General features: G+C 49.1%; 2 protein-coding genes and 1 long non-coding RNA gene across 3 annotated transcripts; 1 reads left to right on the top strand and 2 right to left on the bottom strand.

Annotated features, from left to right (window-relative positions):
* The first annotated feature begins 2,720 nt into the window (after positions 1 to 2,720).
* On the top strand, positions 2,721 to 3,969 carry LOC136477571 (expansin-B11-like). Its single transcript, XM_066475775.1, has one exon. It carries the CDS (start codon positions 2,759 to 2,761, stop codon positions 3,545 to 3,547), a length of 789 nt encoding a protein of 262 aa, XP_066331872.1. The 5' UTR covers positions 2,721 to 2,758; the 3' UTR covers positions 3,548 to 3,969.
* A 13,164-nt stretch (positions 3,970 to 17,133) lies between these two features.
* LOC136474072 (uncharacterized) lies at positions 17,134 to 17,609 on the bottom strand. Its single transcript, XR_010762832.1, has 3 exons — positions 17,477 to 17,609; positions 17,224 to 17,397; positions 17,134 to 17,146 (listed from the first exon to the last, which is right to left on the bottom strand). It is a non-coding gene; the product is annotated as an uncharacterized lncRNA (long non-coding RNA).
* A 462-nt stretch (positions 17,610 to 18,071) lies between these two features.
* On the bottom strand, positions 18,072 to 20,864 carry LOC136474071 (uncharacterized). The gene is made up of 3 exons (XM_066471685.1): positions 19,834 to 20,864; positions 19,628 to 19,751; positions 18,072 to 18,543 (listed from the first exon to the last, which is right to left on the bottom strand). Exons 1-3 carry the CDS (start codon positions 20,736 to 20,738, stop codon positions 18,508 to 18,510), a joined length of 1,065 nt encoding a protein of 354 aa, XP_066327782.1. The 5' UTR covers positions 20,739 to 20,864; the 3' UTR covers positions 18,072 to 18,507.
* Positions 20,865 to 23,464: the final 2,600 nt, after the last annotated feature.

The following is a 23,464-nucleotide window of genomic DNA, read 5'->3' as shown; positions in this document are numbered from 1 at the left end:
CATCTTCAGATATGAGAACTAGTAGAGACCGTGCCCAACGGTCTAGTCTTCATCCCCAGCCGGGAGAAGGCAATACTTGCACCAACCAAAGTAGAACTGGTCATCTGCAACAGGTGGAAGAAAAGCCATGTGAATCCATCGGGCCCCGGCGCCTTGTCGGATGGCAGGCTTGCAACGGTCTCCCAAACTTATTCGGAGAATAGGATGTCAAGCTACGCAAGCTCCAGGGTTGGCAAACCGACAGTGTGGAACCCGACATTTCCCTGCCTCAGCCCTCAGGAAGGGTTGGCCTAGAATGTTGTCGAAGTGTGTGAACAGAGCGGACGCCATGTCCTCATTCTGTACTAATTCAGAGTTCTCGACCCTCAGGATTGTCACCGTATTCTTTCTCTTCCGGTGGCAAGCTTGTAGATGAAAGAATCTAGTGTTGGCATCACTTTCGGCGAGATATAGAATCTTGGAACGCTATCGGGGGATGGTTCTGTTCAGCGACGCCACGCCCAGGCATTTCATCTTGAGTTCATTTCGTAACAGCTTCTCTTCGTCGGAGAGTGCACGAGATTCCTTGGCAACATCTAATCTGAAGATTACTTCTCTTGCTAGCGCAACTAAAAACAAACGCTGCCGATTCTCCTGGAAGCCCACGACTTCAGCGCCTTAGCCACGCTGCGAAACTAGAAGTCTAGCGCTCGAAAAGGGTCGACGTGAAAAGGGTCGCTGACCACCCCAACGCGACGACATCGAGAAAATCTGTCAGCTTTGCCCAGAAAGGTTCGAACCTGAACCGGCCCCGTGCCCACAGCATGGTGTTGGTCTGCAACAAGAGCGGGCAGTGGTCCGAGCAGTTAGATGATAGCGCCTTGAGCAGATGATTTGGGAAGAGAGTCATCCAGTCCGGCGATGCGAAAGCTCGGTCCAACCGCTCGAGCGTGGGGTTGTCGCGATGGTTGCTCCACATAAAACGACGACCGAAGAGATGCAGCTCATCGATCTCCATTCGATTAAAGAAACTTCTGAAACGACGCATGCCACGACGGTCTAGACGACCATTGCTCTTGTTAGCCGCCTTATAGATCATGTTAAATCACCACATAGGAGCCAAGCGCCAGGGCGCGCGGCGCGGACAGCGACAAGAGTGTCCGGGAACACCTTCTTGTCGTCGTCGCCCTGGGGGCATAAACGACTGTGATCCACCAGGGCCCACCAGCGACATTCTTCATGGTAGCTTTTGATGTCACAGAGAACCGCTGAACGGAGACATTCTCCATCGACCATATGTCGGCAGCCATCACAATCCTACCAGAGAGTCCCAGTGAGGGGAGGAAGCAATAGTCGAATAGTGGTCCTAGCATCTCATTAACTAAAGCTGTTGGTACATCAACCATCTTGGTCTCTTGCAAGCATAGGAGGGGCACCCTATCCTGGACTACGAACTCTCTAGCAGAGTTGGGACGAGCACGTGCATTCAAGCCACGCACGTTCCAGACAATAACATTTTTGCTTGACATAATCGACACAATGTGCGACCAACGACGTTGCAGACCTGGGGGCTAGCATTCCTCCTCGAACATGCATTCGACCTCGGCCAGGTCGAACTTCATCAGCTCCCGCAGGGCCTTCCTCTTAGCGGAGTCCAGAGGATCCTGGAATGCCTCCTTGAATGCTTCGACGGCCTCTTTGGATGACTGTTGGCGTGGAGCAACGTTTGCTTCCCATTTGGTGGTCAGCACCTTCTGTGCCTGAAGCATCGCGTTCGGAGCACGTGACACCACTTTTCATGTGTGTATATATGCCTCATCTTACTGTCTACTTTATCCGTCCTAAACTAATGCGTATCTCGCTTCTCGAAGAGTAAAATATATTTTTTAAGTTTGACCAAATATATATAAAACAATACCAATATTTGTATCTCTAAATATAAATTACCTCGGCAGTTTTGAATAGCACCCAAGAAAATGAGGAATTACCTTGCGGTATGGACTAGCACTCAAGGAAATATAAAATTACTTTGGCGGTTTGAGCACTCAAGAGTCAAGAGTATGCATTTTCTTGGAGGTTTTGCTACGACCTCCAAGGTAATGACAATATTTCTTGGTGGTGTTCAATTTTACCCCTCAAAGAAATCATTAGCGGCCAAGAATATTCGATTTCCTGGTAGTAACTTGTCTATATCGTACCTTCTGTCAACCCAGATTTGATTGAATTGAACCTGGCCTCTAAACAAAAAAAGCCTCGCAAAAAAAAATCTCAATTCAATCTGGCTCTGGGCCAAATCTGTTGAAAATGGTCCATAGGCCATACCAGAAATCTCAAGTGTTCCTAACGGTCGTCAACAATATGACATGTAATGTCCTCTCTTCTCGACCGGTCATCCATCTCTGCTTCCTTCCTTCCGTTCAGTTGGCCGCAACCTGTGTGTAACGACGACGACACATATTGCAATGCAAGACGAGAGACCATCAGGAGGGGGACGACACGAAAACGGCTGCCTCGGATCGCGGCGAGACGAACAGGTGTGCAGTAGGGCCTCCCGTTGTCACCTCCGACATGCATATGGAACCAATTAACCGGCGGCCAAGAGCAAAGCTCGCTCGGCCATGCATGCATGACCTCTCCGTCTCCGTCTCCGGTGCGTGCATGCAAGCTCGTCCGATCGCTGGCACGCGCGGCCATAATATAAATACGAGCCTCGGCCGCCTGCTCATTCATCGCATCGCATCGCAGTTACATACCATCATATCCACCGACGATCATCATCATGTCGAGGTCGACGATGCAAGTGGCGGCGGTGGTGGCGCTGGCGTTTCTGGTGGGTGGCGCCTGGTGCGGTCCACCCAAGGTTCCCCCGGGGAAGAACATCACGGCCACCTATGGCAGCGACTGGCTGGAAGCGAAGGCGACGTGGTACGGCAAGCCGATGGGTGCTGGCCCCGACGACAACGGCGGCGGGTGCGGGTACAAGGATGTGAACAAGGCCCCCTTCAACAGCATGGGCGCGTGCGGCAACGTCCCCATCTTCAAGGACGGCCTTGGCTGCGGCTCCTGCTTCGAGATCAAGTGCGACAAGCCAGCGGAGTGCTCCGGCGAGCCCGTGGTGGTGTACATCACGGACATGAACTACGAGCCCATCGCCGCGTACCACTTCGACCTGGCCGGCACGGCGTTCGGCGCCATGGCCAAGAAGGGCGAGGAGGAGAAGCTGCGTAAGGCGGGCATCATCGACATGCAGTTCCGGCGGGTCAAGTGCAAGTACGGCGAAAAGGTCACCTTCCACGTGGAGAAGGGGTGCAACCCCAACTACCTAGCGCTGCTGGTCAAGTACGTCGACGGCGACGGCGACATTGTGGCGGTGGACATCAAGGAGAAGGGCGGTGACGCGTACGAGCCCCTCAAGCACTCCTGGGGCGCCATCTGGAGGAAGGACAGCGACAAGCCGCTCAAGTTCCCCGTCACCGTCCAAATCACCACCGAGGGAGGCACCAAGAGCGTCTACAACGACATCATCCCCGAAGACTGGAAGCCCAACACCGCCTACACCGCCAAATAAGCCGGCACGCAGACCTACTGCTGCTCTGGGCTGGGGCTTGGGTTGGATCCCTGCAACTTCCCAAGCAATGCATTACCATATGCTTACGCATGCATTGATCCATGCATAATATCCATTTTTTTACTAATGCTGCTGCAGCTGCTGCGACGACGATGTCCTCCTTCGTCCTCTCCATATATAGCTAGAGCCAGGCTCCGCTCTCTTATATTATTATTAAGAAAGCGAAGAGAGAAGAAACAGAGAGACCCAATACATAATAAGTGCCTAATGAGAGATTTGAGAGGCCTTTATTTATATAATAAAAGGATCCGAGGAGCGAGACAAACAATATTGTCCATGGATCTCCCATGTAATCCCAATTTTATCATGGCTACATTTTATGAGATTACACACTTTTCAATGACTAATTGAAATTTATGATACGCACGTATCGATTCTAGATGTATTCTTTGCTTTGGCCATCCTTAACCATGGTCATTCTTTGAAGGTAAGGTACGATATTTTCATTCATGCTACCAAACATAAGCTTCCTATTCTTTAATAGGATGCACTTTCCATTATTGCGACACCTTCACCGCTTCCATTAATTATGCAATTTCCAACATTAAGATGGCGTCATGTATGCATCTAGACCACTAGGTAATAAGCGTGGTAAGTGTTTCGATGATTTATGACAACTATATTATTGGAAAGGCACAACGTGAGGGATATTATGGCTTTCAAGTATGATTGGTCTAACGAGGTGATTGCACAAATTTATGCTATAGTGTGGTTTGTTCATGCAACAGATACAGATCATCGTTTTGCTCACTTATGAAACCATAGAACTAGTTACCTCAAAGAAACCATTGGAATGGTTGGAACAAAAAATGGACTTAGGAGGATTGAATTGGATCTAAGGAGGTAAACACAAATGATGTCGTGTTTCCTCTACCACCCACATTGTCCTTGGATTTTTTATGTAATCTAATCCCAATTTTATCATGGCTACCTTTTTAAGAGAACACCTTTTTCTATGACTAATGTAACGATCGAGTGTGCATTGTGTTCATAACCATGATCACTATGAGAATTGCAACATAAAACTTCTAATTTATAAGAAAAATCTACGTGTTATGCATTGTTGAACTGTCAAATTTGCGCACTAGTGAACGGCCGGGCAAATGCTTTGTTTGTTGGTCAGAGTGGTGCACCAATGGATGGTCTGGTAGTGACACCGCTGAACAGTTCCCTGGAACACAGTGGCAACTAAGACATGTTGTTTGTGAGGTGTCTCCTCTACACCCTTCAAGGACCATATGTCAACACGAGTAGCATCAGCACCCCCGTCTCGCTCCCTCTCTAGCACATTTATCTTTACACCCCTGTCTGTCTCTCTCTAGCAAGAAAGGAGAAGAACTCTAAGCCTCTCCCAATTACTAGGTTGGAGCTAGTACACTACTACATAATCCATTATCACAACCACACCCTTATCTCCGACATTTTTTTCTAAAACTGACGGTGAAAATATTTCACCGCCGATTTCCGGTCCAAAAGGGCTGCACATAACTTGGGATTGACGAAAAATCTTTTTACCACTGGATCATAATTGATTGTTTTATTGCTAGCGGTGAAAACTATTTTTACCACCAAATTGGTTGATCTAGCCGACGGTGAAGAAATGGCTGGCTAGTGCAAAATTAGATTATGTGTGTCCCACCGTGTGTGGCCGGTGTGGGGCTGGAGGTTTTTGGGCCGGCGTAGGAAAGGGAGGAAGGATGGATTGGTGTCACATGTGGTCTGCTCTCCTTCTTTGACTGCTCCTCATTGGCCTATGAAAATGATGATAATCTTAGACATGTCATTGTTCCTATGAAGCTTCTCAAGTACTAGTAGGATATCCCTCTCTTATGTACATATGCATTCATTCTTGACCCTAGAGCTAAGATGAGAGGTTTGTATAATGTTTTTCAACTGCTTGTTGAGTCTATTGGTACTTATTACAGTTTAGATTATTTTAGTGAAGTTAAGACTGAATTGTGTAAGATGTGTAACAAGTATGAAAAGTGCAGCTTGGTCACGGAGGGCCTCACAACCAACAAGTCTTACATGCAAGAAAAAGAAAGCATGGGGCATAATTTGTGGAGGTCCTGGAACCGGTGTAGTTGCATTGGTCCTTCACCTGTCTCTGTCAATACTTCTTCATCTTCTAGATCTGCATTTGCTTGTGTTGCTTATGTTTCTGAGCTGCTAGTGTACCTTGATAGAGGATGATTTTGACATCCTTCATTGTTGGCTTGAGCACAAATTTACCTACCTCATTCTATCTATGTTGGCTAAAGATGCCATGTTAGTTCCGATTTAAATTATTTCTTTGGAGTTTTGCTTTAGTTTGACTGGCAGGATTATTGAGGAGCGGCAATGGTTCTTGGCCCCTAAAATTGTGGAGATATTGACCTGCATCAAGGACTTCGAGTTTGGAGAATAAATATCACAACATGCCGTTGATTACAAAGAATTTTAAGCATCCTTCAAGAATCTCTACCTTGATCGAGATGAAGCTTCTATTGCTGCTAATGAGTGAGAGACTAAGAATGCAAGTGTGTGTGAGCCTATGAGATGAGACCGACATTGTGTGTGTAAAAGTGAGTGTAAGACTGCGAGTGAGTTTTAGTTTGAGAGATTAAGAGTTTGGTATAATTTGTAAAACACTAAGACTTTGAACAATCAAAATTATGAGTTGGGTTGTACTCTATTTTCTTGTCTAGGATTTTCTCACGAGGTGTGAGTTTTTCTAGAAATATTTTTAATGAGGCAACCACCACTATATAAGTGAACAACTCAATAATGTTTGCTATTTTGGTTTCATTTTGATCTATTGTCTTTTACCATTATGAATTTTGATTATTGAAAGAATGCTTCTGTAGAGATTTTGGACCGGTGAATTTGATTTTGGTAATGGTGAAGTTAAATGAAGGAAAATGAGATGCGACACTATTATTGGGCCCAGGCCGGCCCGACATGCTGGTTGAGGCGGGCTACTTGGTTTGGCCTGGGCCAAAGGCTAGGCCTGTGACCTTGATCAATCGGCATGACCTAGCCCTGTGCTCATGGGCCATGCTTTCACCCGGCCCATGGCTATGCCGGGTGGCCAGTTTGGCCGTCTATAAATAACTCCCTCTAATCCACTACTAACTGCTACTGTGTTTGGTAGGATTCAAAGCAATGCACACACGCATGCATTGATCCATAATATCCATTTCAACTACTGCTACTGTCAAAAAGAGGAGAGAGAAGGAAGGGAGAGACCCAATATATAATAAGTGTATGATGGAAATCTGAGAGGCCTATGTATAATAAAAGGTCCAAACCCGCGAACCACACTTTGCCGCGAGGTGGCTACTTCGTCGAATGGAGGAGGGTGGCGAGCGATGTTTACGACGGCGAGGCAACGCCTTGATCACCAGCGTCTCCAGCGGCGCACAGACCTGTTTGGCAAATTCCGCAGCTAGTACCGCAGGGTCTCGTGCGGCATGCGCCTCCACGACGGCCGGGTTGACCGAGCAATTAAACCCTGGGCTCTAGGCCTCCATAAGCATTGGGCTCGATGGCCTTGTTAGGCTTTCCTACCACTTGGCCATTAGCTCCCAGGCCGGGGTCCAGCTATCTTGCTTTTTTTTATTACCTCTCATCTGGTTACAATTGTAGCATCTGTTCATACATACGCACGCTTACTCAACACACACGCACACTACTTACACCATCCGTGTACAAACAAATATATAGCTACACTCAGATTTGAAGACCGCGTCCTTCTTGAGATCACCGAAATCCACTGACTTCGTAGGCGACGGGCACGTCACGATCCCATTGTGGCATCACGCGAGAGAGGCAAGATGCTACACAGCACACACCTGATTATTTATGGGGAAAAACCCCGGTGAGGCACATGAGCTGATCCCAGGGATCTAACCCACGAGCGGTTGCTCCACCACCGGGAGACTCAACCAACCGGGCTGGCGCTCGGTCCTCATCCAGCTATCTTGCTGCTGGACCGTGCTGTATCCTGCCTCTGGAAATACTAGCAGAAAGTCCGGACCATCCACGGGGTCCACGGACCTGCTACCCGTCCCACCAACGTGCAGCGTGAGATCTTCATACAGGAGTCTCCCGAGGAAACCTAGATTCTCGACGCCCGCAACGCAATGGCCGATGGACGCGGCGTCATCAAGGCACTGTGCACGCGGCAGGTCCACCTTTCCCAACCTGGAAGGTGGTATGGCCTCCTCAATGAGCATTGGGTCCGAATCCCTGCCTAAATCGTCCTGGGATAGCCGGACAAGACAAGCCGAAGGGTCACAGCTGTCCTGCTCCAAGTTTCCGCCGAATTGCAGGTCCTCGATCACCATGACTTCACGGAACCCCGCATGCACGCGCCCGCATGCTCCCGCGCGATCAACCGGATCTTGGAAGCGGGCAGTCCATGGAGCCGACGACTATAGCCTGGCGACGAGGTCTGAAAGTGGGCCCACATCCCCGTCCCTGCAATGGGGCGTCGTCGCCATCTTCGCGAGCCGCACCGACCGCAGGCCCCAAGACGAACGACCACGACCACCATCGAGGCCTGGGTGGTACCTGTTGTAGTTGCTGTCACCGAAGTCGTCATCGTCGTCATCTGCACCTCCCTCGTCGTCAGATGAGACCGGCGGTGTGGTCCAGCCCTAAAACTCCACAACCCGCAGCCGCAGGCGAACAAGGTAGCGCAATCCGGGGAGCTCTGCATAGACAACATCATCGGCACGGAGGTAGAGAGGGTCCTCATGGACGCGAGATCGTGGCTCCGGGATCTTGATGATCTTCACATTAGGAATGAGTCACGGATGGATGCACCAGGCCGCAACTAAGAACTCACTGTCGTCTTCTGTTGGCGTGACCTTCGGCGGAGCTAGCTCGACGCCGGTACACGAGGAGCCAAGAATCAGCTGCGCGACTGTCGAGCTTCGCACATGAAGCGGGACATGCCTCATCCCAATCAGCACCTTGAACCTGAACGCACCCGCGGATGCGATCGATGTCCTCCGCCACAGACACCAGATCAGCGAGAATGGCGAGTTAACAGCCGGGGTACCGAGGACGCGCTCCATGTCCTCTCGGCGACAGAACCTTACGACAAAGTCCTCTAGGTCGTGACGATGGACTTTGGCTGCCTCCATGTTGAGGGTCACTAAGCACCTAATTTGACCATCAACATTCCACCCAAATCAAGGTAAAACAACATCACATGCGTCATATTATGTTTATAATTCACCTAGTTCCACTTGTACTTGAAAAAATTATTTGTATGCAGGAAAAATCACAAAAATGGACAAATATGAAGCATAGGAGGCAATGGGACGTGGCAGGGGGGCCGTGGGCCCATAGGCCATGTCGGCCGACGCCATGTGGCATCGCCCAAAGCCCCACCTGGCCTACCACGTCACTGATCCGCGTGATATGCATGGTGGCACCTCCAGGAGTCATCACCAGGCTTGATCCATGTCGGTTTGATCCAAGGATGGACGTTGAGCTCCCACGGATCGCCGGGTCCACCGTCATACACTTGGAGGCCCAAACTGACCTCCAAACCATCATTCTGACCACGACAACCGACTTACATGTCATGCAACCGCCTCCAAGGGCCAACCATCGTCGTTGGATGGCAAGGCGGTGGGATGGACGGTCGGTCGATGCCCCTTGGCGTCGCCCGACGGCCAAGTCACCCCAAACCGCCTCATCTTCTCCTACAAGTACCCCCATGCCCTCTACACACTATAAAAAGGGGTTGTGGTGCTCGGTGGAGATCATCACTCAGCAGCTCTTAAGCATTCTAAGTGTTCCCAAGCTCTCAGAAGCTCTCCAAGAGTAGTAGCTTAGAAGTAGTAGCTAGCTAGTAGTGATAAGAGTAGAGCGAAGCTCACCTCAGAGTCTAGAAAAGTCTTCTGGTCTGGTATAGCTCCTCTTATAATCTTTCTTTTAGCATTTACTTTATTTAGTACTTTACTTTGTCAAGTACTTTATTCAGTAATATAGCTTTGTTTAGTTCAAGTCCTGTCTTGCTCTTGTATATTATTAGTGAGCCTAGGTGCTTGTCCTTTGTCATTTGCATCATTATTATCTTAGTGATTAGTCCGTTCATCGTTAGTACGTGTTCTACCGTCTGGTTAGGGTGTTTCGATCTTATTTCATCAGAGCTCGGATCGAAACAGCGAGTTTATAGATTAAGCGTGGTGCTTAGGATATATCTTGCCTGTAGGTACGGCTAGATCCCCGGATAGATTGTGGTAGTTGGCAGGTGGTGACAGTCCTGTCCTTCCTCTGTATTCCACCATGTTGGGTCTAGTTATTAAAACGTAGGGCTCGTTGTGCTTCGTGTTCGGTTAAATCCAACGCAAGCACGTCCCTCGTACTAAGGACGATCTCACTATCATTGAGTTACTTTTGTTGCTTTAAGATTACATACTCTACTTCTTACACTCAGCTACACTACACTTCTAGTTACCTCTGTTTGTGTGATCAACCCTTTTTATCTTTTCCCGTCCATCATCCATACTACCCTCATCACCCCCGTGTTGCTAGACATACTTACTTAGTCTACCTAACCACAGTGCCCAAACACGTCCTCCCGCCTTCCTTTGGGAAAATATAAATTTGACACTTGGTACTCACCAAGCGAAGTGCTACACGATAGTTCTGTGCGCTTGCAGAATCCCCTTTCCTATATACACACATACGAACCATCGGCAAACATTTCTAGCGCCGTTGCTAGGGACATAAACCTAGTAGCGACGTTAAGAAGTGTCAACACTCCTCAGGCACACCATAGTGGTCAAGGAGGAGCTGACGGACCATGGCAGGCGACACAGGCGTCGGGGTCCCCACACGACTGCGACCAATGCCAACCGCAGCTCTTCTTCCGCTGCCTCAATCTCCGCTGAACGGGATTTTTAACTTTTTGCCATCCTTACGGATGGCACCCCTCCGATTACCAATTTTGTGTGTGAACCACAGATTTACCATCGTAAACAGTGAAATACCTAAGATTTTGCCACTTTTGCTGAGGTGGCACGGCCAGCACGGCAGGGCCCTTAGGAACCACTACTAGGCATGGGAAAAGACAGTTTTGCCCCTATTGTTTCTCTCCCTCCACTAGCTGCCGCGTGGGCCCCACATGTCAGCTCCTCATTCAATCTCCAGCCATCTCTTGGCGCTCGCGTGGGAGGAGGTCAAGGTCAACCTCTCAGTCCCAGCCATTCGATCGGAGCCATGCAAACGTCTCAACCTCACTGTGCAGTTATTAGTCATCAGCGCTGACAAATACACACATAAAGCCAGCGCCCCCCGTTACCATGGTTCTTAGCAGCCGCAGTGTTGGGTTTTTGGTCGGTTCGATACATTTATTGTAAGCATAGCACCGGGTACCATACACTGCAGGCTGGGTTCGATGGAGGAGCGGCTCCCATACATAGAACCCGCCTCTTTCCCAATAAAAAAATATATCACTGACACACATTGTACACTGAAGAAGAATGGGGAAAGCTTCGATTACGGGAAGAAAACGATCGTCTTTTTTTTTGGGCGCGTGGGTCCCAGCTAAGGAGCGACTCCGGTTCAATATGCTGTGGTGTAAAACAACAGGACGAGTCATGTCATCATGGGGCCCAGGATAGGAGCGACCCCGCTCCTTCACATTGCGGGTGCTCTTATATGGCTGGTCAAAGCAGGGATAACTGCATGGGATGGGACGTGTGTGCCGAAGTCGATCTCCTCCCTTGGTTTGGCGCTCGGCTGGTCCCGGCTCCGCTGTCGTCCGCTACGCGGGGTAGCACGGGGAGAGCTTGTGCAGTCCTGGCCCATGTTTTTCTCCATCCCCGGCAACCTTCTCCAGCTAGCCGCCGTGGGCCGGCGCGAGCGAGCTCCACCGTGCACGAGCGTTTCTTCTTCAGGGGATGGTCGGTGCCATGGCGGGCGCGTCTTCTTCCTCTAGGCCAACGGGCGCTCCACCGGTGAAGTCGGGGTGGACAAGCAGCAGCTCTCTGATGGGCATGCGGGGGCCCTACGCGACGTCACGCTGTGGTCCAGATCTGGCGTGCCGTCCCTTCCCTGACCGGGGCTCCAGCGAGCGTGGCCGGGTCCAGCGGTGGGTGCGACATCATCGGGGTATCGGGCGTCTGACAAGCGGTGTCGGTATGGACTGCATGAGCTCCTCCCCTTCTCTCACTGCGTGGTGACGGCTAGAGGTTGAAGGAGAATCTAACGAGTGGGGCCCACGTATCACTGAGTGGAGGAAGAGAAACAGTAGGGGTAAAACTGTCTTCCCATGCCCAGTAGTGGTTCTCGGGGACGCTACCGCGCTGGCATGCCCTCGTGGCGTGCCACATCAGCAAAAGTGGCAAAATCTTAGACGTTTCACTATTTACGATGACAAATCTGTAGGTGCACGCATAAAACTGGTAATTGGAGAGGTGCCATCTGTAACGATGGCAAAAAGTTAAAAATTCCCCGTTGAACGGGGGATGACGACGAGCTGTGTGAGACACGACTGAGCCAGCTCGCCACTGGGTCCGGCCGTCGTTCCCCGGCCTGCATCAGGCAGAGGAGACCCATCCTGCGGCGGAGGCGACATACTTGGAGGAGCGCAGCACCTTCGAAGGGAGCCCGAGCCTACTGATCAGCAACCGCTACGGCGTCTGGTCCGTCACCCACCACCGCTACATCCGCAAGACGCGCCACCACCGCTTCCATGATCTGAACAAGGAGCTCCACCCCATCAGAAACAAGGTACGCATGGACAAGATGAACTAGTGACTGCAGTACAAGCAAGACGAGGAGCTCAGGTCCCTCCGCCGGAAGCTGGCCGACCTCTATTGGTCCCTCATGCCGGAGGAGGCGAGGAGGACGATCGTGCTCCTCTAGTGTCACCGTCGGCAGCGGCTGTAGTAGGGGCGCCTCATGTGCTTCACTGCCGCGGTGGTGGTGGTGGTGGTGGCTCTCGAAGGTTTTGTGCTGCTCAATCTGGTGCACATGGGATGCTTCAGATGCCGAGGGCTGGCAGAAGGTGTTGGCGCGTGTGCCTTCGGATTGCTCCGTAGGAGAGGGGGCTGCTCCAACGCGTCCAGTGCAGAGGGGGCCGCCCAGGCGTATTCCTGAGGTGCTGCGTGACAAGTGCTTCAACTGCCTCTCATCGTCGCATCGGGTGGCAACCTGCAAGCTGCCATCGCAATGCCTGCGTTGCCGGCGATTTCGCCACCTTGCGCGTGATTGCAGGCGTTCGCGCCCGTTGGCTCGGGGCAGCTCGGCTGCCACTGGCAACGGTGCAATCAGCCTGGCTCCCGACAGGCCACTTCCGGCGTCGCAGTTGGTGGTGTTTTTATGCAGCTATGCCTGTGTCCCTATGACTATGGTGGTTCCGTGCTCGAAGCTTCAGTCCGTGGTCGTCTCCACAGACGTCGGAGGCGCCAGCAGAGACGGAAGCATATGGATTCGCTGGATGCTGGTGGTTCGGCCGAGATTGTCGGTGCCACGACACCAGGCTGCCACGACGAGCCGGGTCGTGTCATTTCTGGGCTCGATCCGTTGACGTTGTCGATGCGCCAAGACGAGGGGCATGACGGTCTAGACATTGCAGATGATCCGATGATGGTGGAGCTAGTTACCTCGCTCCCTATCATCCAGACAGCTGGAGCACTGCCGACTGTGCTTGATGGTACTGCGGAGGACGACGCCCCCTTACTGCCATCTTCGCCTGCACGTAGCTGTGGGTCGCTGCGCCTAGGCGCGGGGCATGTCGGCCGCGATGTGGCAGAGGATCCGATCACGGTGGAGCTCGTTACCTCGCTCCATGTGATCCAGACAGCTGCAGCCCAGACAATGGGGCCTTCGTCTCCCGTGCTTGTTGCGCCCACACGGAGGACGAAGCCCCCAAACTGACACCTTCGCCTGTGCGTAGCTGTGGGCTGGCTTCGGATCCTTCGGCGGACTCCCCATACCTCAGCGAAGCGTAGAGTTTCATCGACGCCATCAAGCTACTTATTATGTCACCGCCTAGGCTCCGCATCACCAAGGACCCAAAGGCTGCTGACGACGACGATATCGTTCCCAAGCGCAGCGCCCGTTTAGCTGCTAAGAGCAAGTTCAAAGCAACGAAACCAGATGCCCAGGCAAGAAAGGTGCTCTTGAAAAAGCTCAGGCTCGAGGTTGATGTCGAGACGGCGAAGCCTTATGAGGCGTCCTTTAAGGAGTTTCAGCAGAGTTTCACCACGCCGCTGACCCCTGGAAGGCGGGAAGCCATGGAGGCCCTCTTTCCGGGGAGAGGTCGGCGTCGACGGACGTCGATTACGCCAAGCGAGGTGACGGACGTCGATTAGGCTAAGCGGCCCCAACGCTTTTGCCTCGTTGTATCCATGGCCGTATAATCCTTTGAGTGTGTTGTACCTGCAGGCTTTTGCTCTAGCTGATCGACGAATCCTGGCTACTTATGCACGCTAGCATCTTGCCTGTGGGCATGAAGCAACCGGAGTTCGTCGATGTTGTAAAACAATTCCTTTCGTCTTAATGAAATATGGGTACATGTACCCGTTCGCGAAAAAAAAGGGTCCGCCTGTTCCCAGGCTTGGGTTACCTTGCTCTGGTGTTGCTGCTAGATAGGGCCGCCGTGGAATATGATCTGTGATCCCGACCCTTTCTAGTCTACAGAATCACATTATATATTGTATTATTGTGTCAGGGATCGTCCAGTGGCTAGCATGTACAGCCCATACAGGCCCATCGCGACAGGGAACAAGCCCAAGGCGGCAGGGGACAAACACTACAAAGGAAGCAAGCTACAACAGTTTAGGGCATGAAACAATTTATCAGAACAGAATACCTTTCCCTTAGTTTACTGTTCTTCTTCCTTCCCAAGTCTACCTTTCTGTACTAGTTCTTCCTTCCTTCACTACTCCGATCTCTCTCTTCTCCTGAGATTTTGTATCCTACTTGCTTGAATCCAGTTATATGTGAGCAATCTAGTCAGGTTGCTAACATATTGTTGGGTGCCATCGGTCGATGTCGCACCTATCTACTGGACTATCAAAATTGAGAACTCTGACAACTTACTCTATATCTTGCCTTATTTAAATCCTTACTATGTGTGAGTAATCAGTCTAGAAAAAGGCAAACTTCTTATTATAATACCCTAGCTGTAAGTTTGCCACCGAATGCATACTTAGTAGCTGTAAGTTTTGTTCTTCAGTGTAACCATACATTATTTGTAAACCATGCCTTAAGACATAGGTTTATGCTTCAAAACTGAAATATGCTTTTAGTGAACGACCCATGAGATCATCTAACAGCTCCCGAAACCTACGACACTACGCGCACATGGGGAACATCACTTTGCTTTCGCACAATCTGGTTTGAAACAAGTGCGCCAGCCAACACTGAAGACAAATAATGCATACAGTTTGCCAGAGGAACAATCTGCAGGCAGAGGTGCACAAAATCTATTAACTTATCAATAACTTCTATTTTATACAGTAGATAGCAAAATCCATAGTATCTATTCTTACCATTTAACAAATAATCACTACGGGATACTGATTAATTACCGAGTGTGATAAACACTCGGCAAATATGGAGAAACACTCGGTAAATTGGTTACCGAGTGCCACACTCGGTAAACATGACTCGGTAAACAACGACTCGGTAAAGTTAGTTTACCGAGTGTCAACTAACGGGGCACTCGGAGAATAAATCTTACCGAGTGCTACGCCGGCACTCGGTAAAAAACTACGACGTGACGGTCGTCAGTACCCAAGCTTGCCGTTAACGGCGTCGTTTACCGAGTGTTAGACATAGCACTCGGTAAACAGATAACCATTTTCATGATTAAAACAATTCCGCAAATATTTTTCCCTAATATAGTTTACCGAGTGTACCAGTAACACTCGGTAAACATGTAACTCGTTAACCGAGTGTTCCACTCGGTAAAAAATGGCACATATATCCGAGTGGGATCGTGGCACTCGGTAAAAAATGGCACCACTCGGCAAAATTAACAGAATCAGAACCAATTTGGTTTTGTTCTCTGTTTTACCGAGTGTAACACTCGGTAAACATGACCATTACCGAGTGTAACACTCGGTAAAACTTCTCCACAGTATTTTTTTTTGTTTGTTTCAGTGCATATCCAGCCACAATTAACAACAATTATAACAGAATATCACAGTTACCAACAGATAGACAATATATATCACATATATGTCCACAAATGTCACATCCACTCATTATAACCAACATATAGCTACAACAAATGTCACAAGCACAATGCAAAGTCCACAAACACCATCAACATGTCCAAAGTCCACAAAGTTCAACCCACTTCTAAGTTCAACATACAAACAAGTGAAACATGGTCCTGTCACATGGTCGGAGCCCTACCGAGAAACGGAGACAAGTCCACGTCTTGATCGTTGTTCGATCCAGCTGTAGAAGGTCCCTGGAATGAGGGAGCAAAAGAAAATAAACATATTTGTCAATTAATCATAAGGTAGTATGCCAAATTCAAATATTCCTTCGAAAGACCAGTTAACAGTGACATCAATATATAGGCATATAATAGATAACACATATCAAGTTAGTTGCTGTTTAGGTCTCCTCTATGTGCAAGATATCGTCACACATGGTCGAGTAGACTGAACATGAATTGGGCAAACACCTATGTACTCATGTAGAACCTAACATGATGCCTTTCAAGGTCTGAACAATATTACTAATAATCTAACTTATACATGTATGTATCCTACTCTCTTCTAGGTTCTAACATGATAGTGTTGACTGTAGCACAATCTGAACTAAAAAAGCCTTTCAAGATGAAGAGTGACTCACAGGAGTGCCGTCGCGCGGAGGTGGAGGCACCAACGGTATCATCGGCGGCGGCGGAGGCGGTGGAGGCTGGCCCATGCTCTGAGAAAAGCTGGCCATGTACTCGTACCAGGCCTTCTACGACTGCTGGAAGGCCTCAAGCTGGGCCTGCACTCGCGCCCTCTCCTGTGCCAACTCGGCCTGGTGCGATAGCTGGAGGGCCTGAAACTGGCTCTGTGAGGCCTGCTGTGACTCCTGCAGGGCTTCAATCTGGGCCTACAATTATTTATCACATAGTTAGAATGCAAATAAAGAACGGGTAGAAAATGAATGGACAACGAATGCAACAGAACTAACCTGGAGTGCTACCACCTGGGGCTGTGAGCGTGGGCGTATGGCCGGGCTCGAACTCGTGCTCCGGGCTCTAATCTGGGCGAGTGTCTGAGTGTTGGCCGTGTCTATGGTGCTGTTGCCCATATAGTACCTCCCGTGTGGCTTACCTGGTCCCAACCTCATGACGATGTCACCCTCGAGGTCAGCGGTGCTCGGATCAAATTCTGGCCCATGGATCTCTCTCGCCATCGCCGTGTACTCGCTGAGGCGACTGTGCACGCTCAGGTTACTGTATGCCTCGGGCGGGTCCTCCGGGTTGTAGACGAGGTCGGGGTCCTTTGCCTTGCCCTTGTGTGCCAAGGCATATGCCTTGAACGAGGCGCACTCCTGGCCGAGGTGGAACCGCGTCTGCAGGAAGAAGCACAACAATAAGATATTATGCATTCAGAAGTTAGCGTAGCAACAACGAAATGAAATCCGCGTACATATCTGGCTGCATATTCCTTGAGGGTAGTGGGCCCTTGTTTGTGCGAGGAACCCTGCATCATCGCACGGCAACGTGAGCGTACGGCGTGATATTGCTCGTACTCCTCACTCAACCACGTGTCCACAATGGCCTCCCAGCAGTTGTCCATCCCCGCACACCAAGCAGGAGGCACCTGCACGTACACGAGCACATGACAAATCATAAATCAATTTCAGTGCAATTAATCACAGACGATGTAATCTTATGTTTACCGTCAAGTATTGCTCCTTAGTTAGGGGCAGGTGCACTGCCTGCGCTCTGGTGACTCTGTTTCCTCTGCGGGCATGGTAAATTCTTCTGCACAGGAGCTTTGTCTCGTAGAAGAGGTCCTGCACTCGGTGAACATAGACTCTGTTCACCACGTCATCTGCGTCCTCCCTACGTACTCCCTCCGCCAAGGTGTAGTAATCCTACAAGCAAATACAATCAGTAATATACAATTAATGTGATGTTATTATCAGCATAGTGCGATGAACACGTACCCACAGCTCTTTCATCACCCGGTCGGCCTTGCTGTTATAACACCTGCCAGCTCGATCAGTCTGATCGCTGGCGGCGTGCCAGTGGGACCACTTCATGGCGGGCTGCACAACACCATCGATCCTCACCATCCCGGGGTAGTTTGCCCTGCACAGAGACCCAGGATCTCGTTTACTCGGCGAGAGTGACTCCCTGGGATCACCATTTCCCAATCCCTGCACAAAGTTATTGAGATTGAATATTAGTTTCTGTTATAACTTAAAAACCTGTGAATTAGTGTTAACATGCAAAAATTACTTACTTAGTTCCGGATGGTCGAATCACTGGCCGTCTCTGTATGGGTAAGTCTGGGAGGCGCGACGACCCTCGCATCCAAACCGTAGGCACCCCATTTTCCTCTGCCACCAAGTCGGCATCCTCCTCGCGCTCAACCCGCTCGGAAGCATCCTCCCTCCGTGCCTCCTCCACCGCCTCCGCTATCTCCTCCCTGGTCTCCTCCTCCTCCTCATCCTCCTCCGTGGCCGCTACGAACTCGTGGTCGTCGTCCTGTGGAGGAGGTGTCGGCTCTCGACGCCCTCGTCGTCGCCGTCCTCCTCCTCCACCCTGGGCTCCTCCTCCATCCTGGGCTCCACCTCCCTGGGCACGCCCTCGTCGTCGTCCTCCTCCTCCTCCCTGGGCACGCCCTCCACCCTCAGTCTGTGCACGCCCTCCTCCTCCACCCTGGCTGGACCCCTCGCCACCAGCCAGTAAGGTCATAACCGACCTAAGCTTCCTGATTCCACCGCCCACCATCAATCACCTGCAACAAAAGGAATAAACTATCAGTACGCATATACAAAAGTAAATGTATCATACATGTATAAAAGAGATGCAAAATAAGTAAATGTATCATACATGTATAAAAGAGATGCAAAATAAGTAAATATATCATACATGTATAAAAGAGATGCAAAATAAGTAAATGTATCATACATGTATAAAATTGCCATAAGTACTACAGATCTTACATGTACTAGAAATAATCATCAAGATCATCGATAGGTGGGCCAAAAATCTCATCATCGCTATTGTCGACGTAATTATGATCGTCTCTCAAAGTCTCATCACTAGCGACACTGCCTGAATGGTGTTGCTCAAGTAATAACAAGTCCTTCGTGTTGTGAACCTCCTCTCCATCATCCCCGTCAACAATGATCGTATCATTGTCTACTTCCATTGCGAGATCTACATCTAAGACAATCTCAAAACTCCCTTCTAATCCTTCTTCTTGAAAGAACTCTCCGTCATATGTGTTTGCATCGATGTTATAATCATCATCGTTTGGGACGGGTACTTTACCATGCGGCGATACCTTGTACACAACATCATACGCCTTAAGACGGTCTTTGGTTTGGCACGGGTATGAGAGATAATAAACTTGCGTGGCCTGTTGGGCCACAATGTACACGTCGTCTCCTAACAAGACGGATGACTTTAGAACTTCGACTAACCCAAGCTCAGGGGTCTTTATCACTTCTTTGGGATCAAACCAATGGCATTTGAATATGACAGGATGAAGAGGTACACAACCAGGAAACTTGAGTTTGTATATTTCTTCAATTATTCCATAGTAGTCCAACCCATCTGTGCCTGGCGTGAAAACACCGGTATTTGTGGTTCTTCGATTCGGCCGACGCTGCTCATGCCGAGTTGTGTGAAAGCGATATCCATTGACATCGTACACATAGAATGACTTGACCCTAAATTCGAATCCATTGGCAACTTGCCTCAACTCGGCACTCATAGACACGTCAGTTTTGGCCTGCTAGTTCAAGTAGGATGATTCGTTATATATTTGTCAAGTTGAGAGTTAAGTACAAACAACAAATGAAATTGAACACTACCTCCTCCTTGAACCAACAAATAAAAGTGGGATTTCGTTCTCCCGCGCCATGTCTTAGAAGGGTTTCAACTTCCGCTTCGGTGGGTTCCCTCCGTGATGGACGATGGTAGAGGAGAACAAATTTGCTGTAACGGCCGTTAACAAGAGGGTTGGATGGGTGCATGCGAAATACTGACAAGAAAAGAAACAAGTTTGTGTAAAACTTACGCAATGTACGGGCCAACCTCTTCAAGGTTCCGCAACACATACAGCTGGATAGAGCGCCACTCTTCTAGGCTCAACATCTTCAAGGTAGGTTCACTTGCACTTCCGAGTTGCCCTCGGAAAAGGCTGAGGGTCGACTGATTGTCGGCAGCATTGTAACGAGGGGGTGGATTATGCACGTTAGGAAGGTTGTCGGCATAGTATCTTGTTGTGAAGTATGACACCTCCTCCACAATGGATGCCTCTGCACAGGAAGCTTCAATTTTGCATTTATTTTTGCATTTTGTTCTAAGAACCTTTAGGCATCGCTCAATTGGATAGCACCAACGGGCATGCACAGGGCCCCCCATTTTTGCCTCATATGGTAGGTGCAAGAGCAAATGTTGCATCGGATTGAAGAAGCCGGGGGGAAAGATCTTCTCCAACTTGCAGAGCAACACCGGGGCCATTCTTTCCATTTCTTCAATCTCGGTCCGAGATATCTCCTTAGCACATAGCTTGCGGAAGAACATGCTCAACTCTGCCATCACTCGCCAGATGTGATCAGGGAAATAGCCACGAACCATCACCGGAAGAAGGCGCTCAATCCATATGTGGTAATCATGACTCTTCAGCCCTGTGATTCGCATGGTACTTAAGTTCACACCCCTCCTCCAATTCGCTGCATACCCGTCAGGGAACATCAACGATTGGAACCATTGAAGAACTTCTTTCTTTTGGGCCCTCGTTAGGACGAAGTCGGCCTTAGGCTTCTTCCATGACTTCCCGCGTAAGGGAGGCAACATGTTTAGCTTTGGTCTATCGCACAGCGTTGCTTGATCCAATCTAGCCTTGACATTGTCCTTTGACTTTTCCCAGTCCATGATTGTGTGAAGGACCGCCTCGGCGAAATTCTTTTCAGTGTGCATTACATCAATGTTATGTGGAAGAAGGAGGTCCTTAAAGTAAGGAAGCTTCCACAAGCACGACTTGTGTGTCCAGGCATGCTCTTTTCCATATCCCACGAAGCCCCCCTTTTCATTGTCGACCACAAGACCATCTAACATCTCAAGAACCTGGGCACCTGTCATCATTTCCGGTGCAGAGTCTTCCACTGTGACACCTTTTCGAAAGTTCTTCTTGTCTCTCCTGAATGGGTGGTCAAGAGGGAGGAATTGTCGATGTTTGTCAAACGAAGAAAACTTGCCCCCCTTCTCCAACCGAAAGAACTCCACAGCTGACTTGCATATCGGGCATGGCATCTTCGTGTGAACACACCAGCCACAAAATAACCCATAAGCCAGGAAGTCATGCATGGAATAATGGTACCAAATATGCATTCTGAAGTTTGTCTTTGTGAATCGGTCGTATGTCACTACCCCTTCGTCCCATGCACGGACCAAATCGTCTATCAAAGGCTCCATGTACACACTCATATTAGCCCCCGGGTGTCCTGGAATTATAAGTGACAAGAAAATATTTTGCCGTTGAAAGGCGACGCCAGGTGGGAGGTTGAGAGGGATGACGAATACGGGCCAACATGTGTATGGTGAAGAACCCATTCCATAAGGATTGAACCCATCAGTTGCCAGTGCAATGCGTACATTACGAGCCTCATCAGCTTTGTCGGTATGCTTCCGATCGAAGCTTTTCCATGATTCACCATCGGACGGATGTATCATCTTGTCAGTGTATCGACGTCCAGTTTTGTGCCACGTCATCTGTTTTGCGGATTCCTCGCTCATGAAAAGCCGTTGGATCCTCGGTATGAAAGGAAGGTACCTCAGGATCTTTGCGCCGACTTTTGTTTGCGTCTTCCGACCATCACCAGATTCTAACTCAATGTACCTAGATGCCTTACACTTCGGACAGTACTTATCGTCAGCATGTTCTCCCCTGAATAAGATGCATCCGTTTGGACAAGCATGTATCTGCTCGTACGACATCTTGAGTGCACGAAGGATTTTATTTGACTCATATGTGTTCTTTGGCAGAACGTGATCATCCGGAAGTAGGGTGCCAACTACTGTCAACAGTTGATCGAAGGATTCTCTACTCCAGCTAAACTGGGACTTCACAGCCATTAGACGTGCAATGGCATCCAGTTTAGAAACATTGGTGCGCCCGTGAAGGGGTTGTTGTGCCGCATCCAACATGGCGTAAAACGCCTTTGCAGTTTGCTCTGGCTCCTGCTCTGCACTTCCTTCATCGAAAGCCATGTCATGGTCATTTAACATTTCTGCCACCCCGGCTTCAGAATCAAACTCCTCGATCCGTTGTCTCACGACCTCTTCTCTCGCACGATGGCGTTCACCATGCATGGTCCACCGGGTATAGTTCTCTACAAATCCATTGTTGACAAGATCTTTACTCATCTCCTCATATGTTTTCATTGCCTTGTTCTTACACTTCCTACAGGGACACCAGGCATGTCGCCGTCCGTTTGCAAATGCCTTCGTCATGAAATCATTGGCCTTCTCAATCCATTCATTTGTGTATTGACCCCTCTTCTGATAGCCCGTGTACATCCACTGACGGTCATCCATCCTAACATATAGACGATATTGCAGTTTAGAGCAATAAAACTGGAAATAAGATCAAGGGACAGCACGAGGTATTTTAGGAAGGTGCTTCTATGCTTCACCCCCTGGGAGTTCCCCTAGGAAGGTATTTTATGCAAGAGATTTGTTATAAATGTACTGTTGCCACATGCTTAATCAGTTAAACCTTACAGGTCTTTACTACTGAACACATGTTACATACTTCATGATCAGCTTTTGTTAGATATGAACATTAGTGTGCCCCTAGCCTCTCTTCCCTAATATGGCAGAGCACACAAGATTGTACTCCAGTGGCCACTAGCCCTTCTACAAATTAAGGTGGCAAGCCATTTTTTCTAGTCTCAAACTCTTATAACAAATTAAGCACGCTTCAGAGAGAGTAGCTTGCTAGGGAGAAAACTATAAGCTGGGAATCCGTACGTAATAATTCAATCACAAGTACAAATGAAATGGTCCAAACATACAATAAATTATTAAGCTTAACATAAGACTGAATGGACGGAACTTATTCTTGGACGGCATTGCATTGTTGGCGGAATATATTCCATATATACTCCACCGACTAAACAGTATTTTCCATATATATGCACAATACGTACGGTTCAGTTGCAACAGCGCTTTATTTCTTTGGCGAAAGCAACAGATAACAACTTTTCGCAGGAGATGCATGCTACGTATAAGAATCTTTGAAAATTTTGGCAAAATGAAGTGAACTAAACTGGCTCTTGGATGCACTTTTTTTTTTGGAAACTTTCTTGGATGCACAGCTGGGACTTCACTTCTCCAGACATGACCTCCTTTACAAGCTAAAGTTAAAGCTTCTGATAGTGTCATACAACAGCTAATGAAACAACGAAATCTATGAATTAGAACAGGACACGCAAGGTTTTTTTCCTCCCTATTTATTGCCTGTACAGTTCAAGTTCCAATCAGGAAGTGTAATAAATCATGAAAATCAAGAAAACTATCCAACAACCTTTGCCCACCATACTTGATCAAACCTATAACGAACTGTTAGTCTTTCCCACCCAAAAAAAGCGGAAAAAGAAGAGGGTGGCAAGCTAGTACAGCTCCAACGGAGCATAGACATCAGC

Source organism: Miscanthus floridulus, chromosome 8 (assembly GCF_019320115.1).
Source record: "Miscanthus floridulus cultivar M001 chromosome 8, ASM1932011v1, whole genome shotgun sequence".
Classification (NCBI taxonomy): domain Eukaryota; kingdom Viridiplantae; phylum Streptophyta; class Magnoliopsida; order Poales; family Poaceae; genus Miscanthus; species Miscanthus floridulus.
This window is presented reverse-complemented; position numbering and strand designations above follow the sequence as displayed.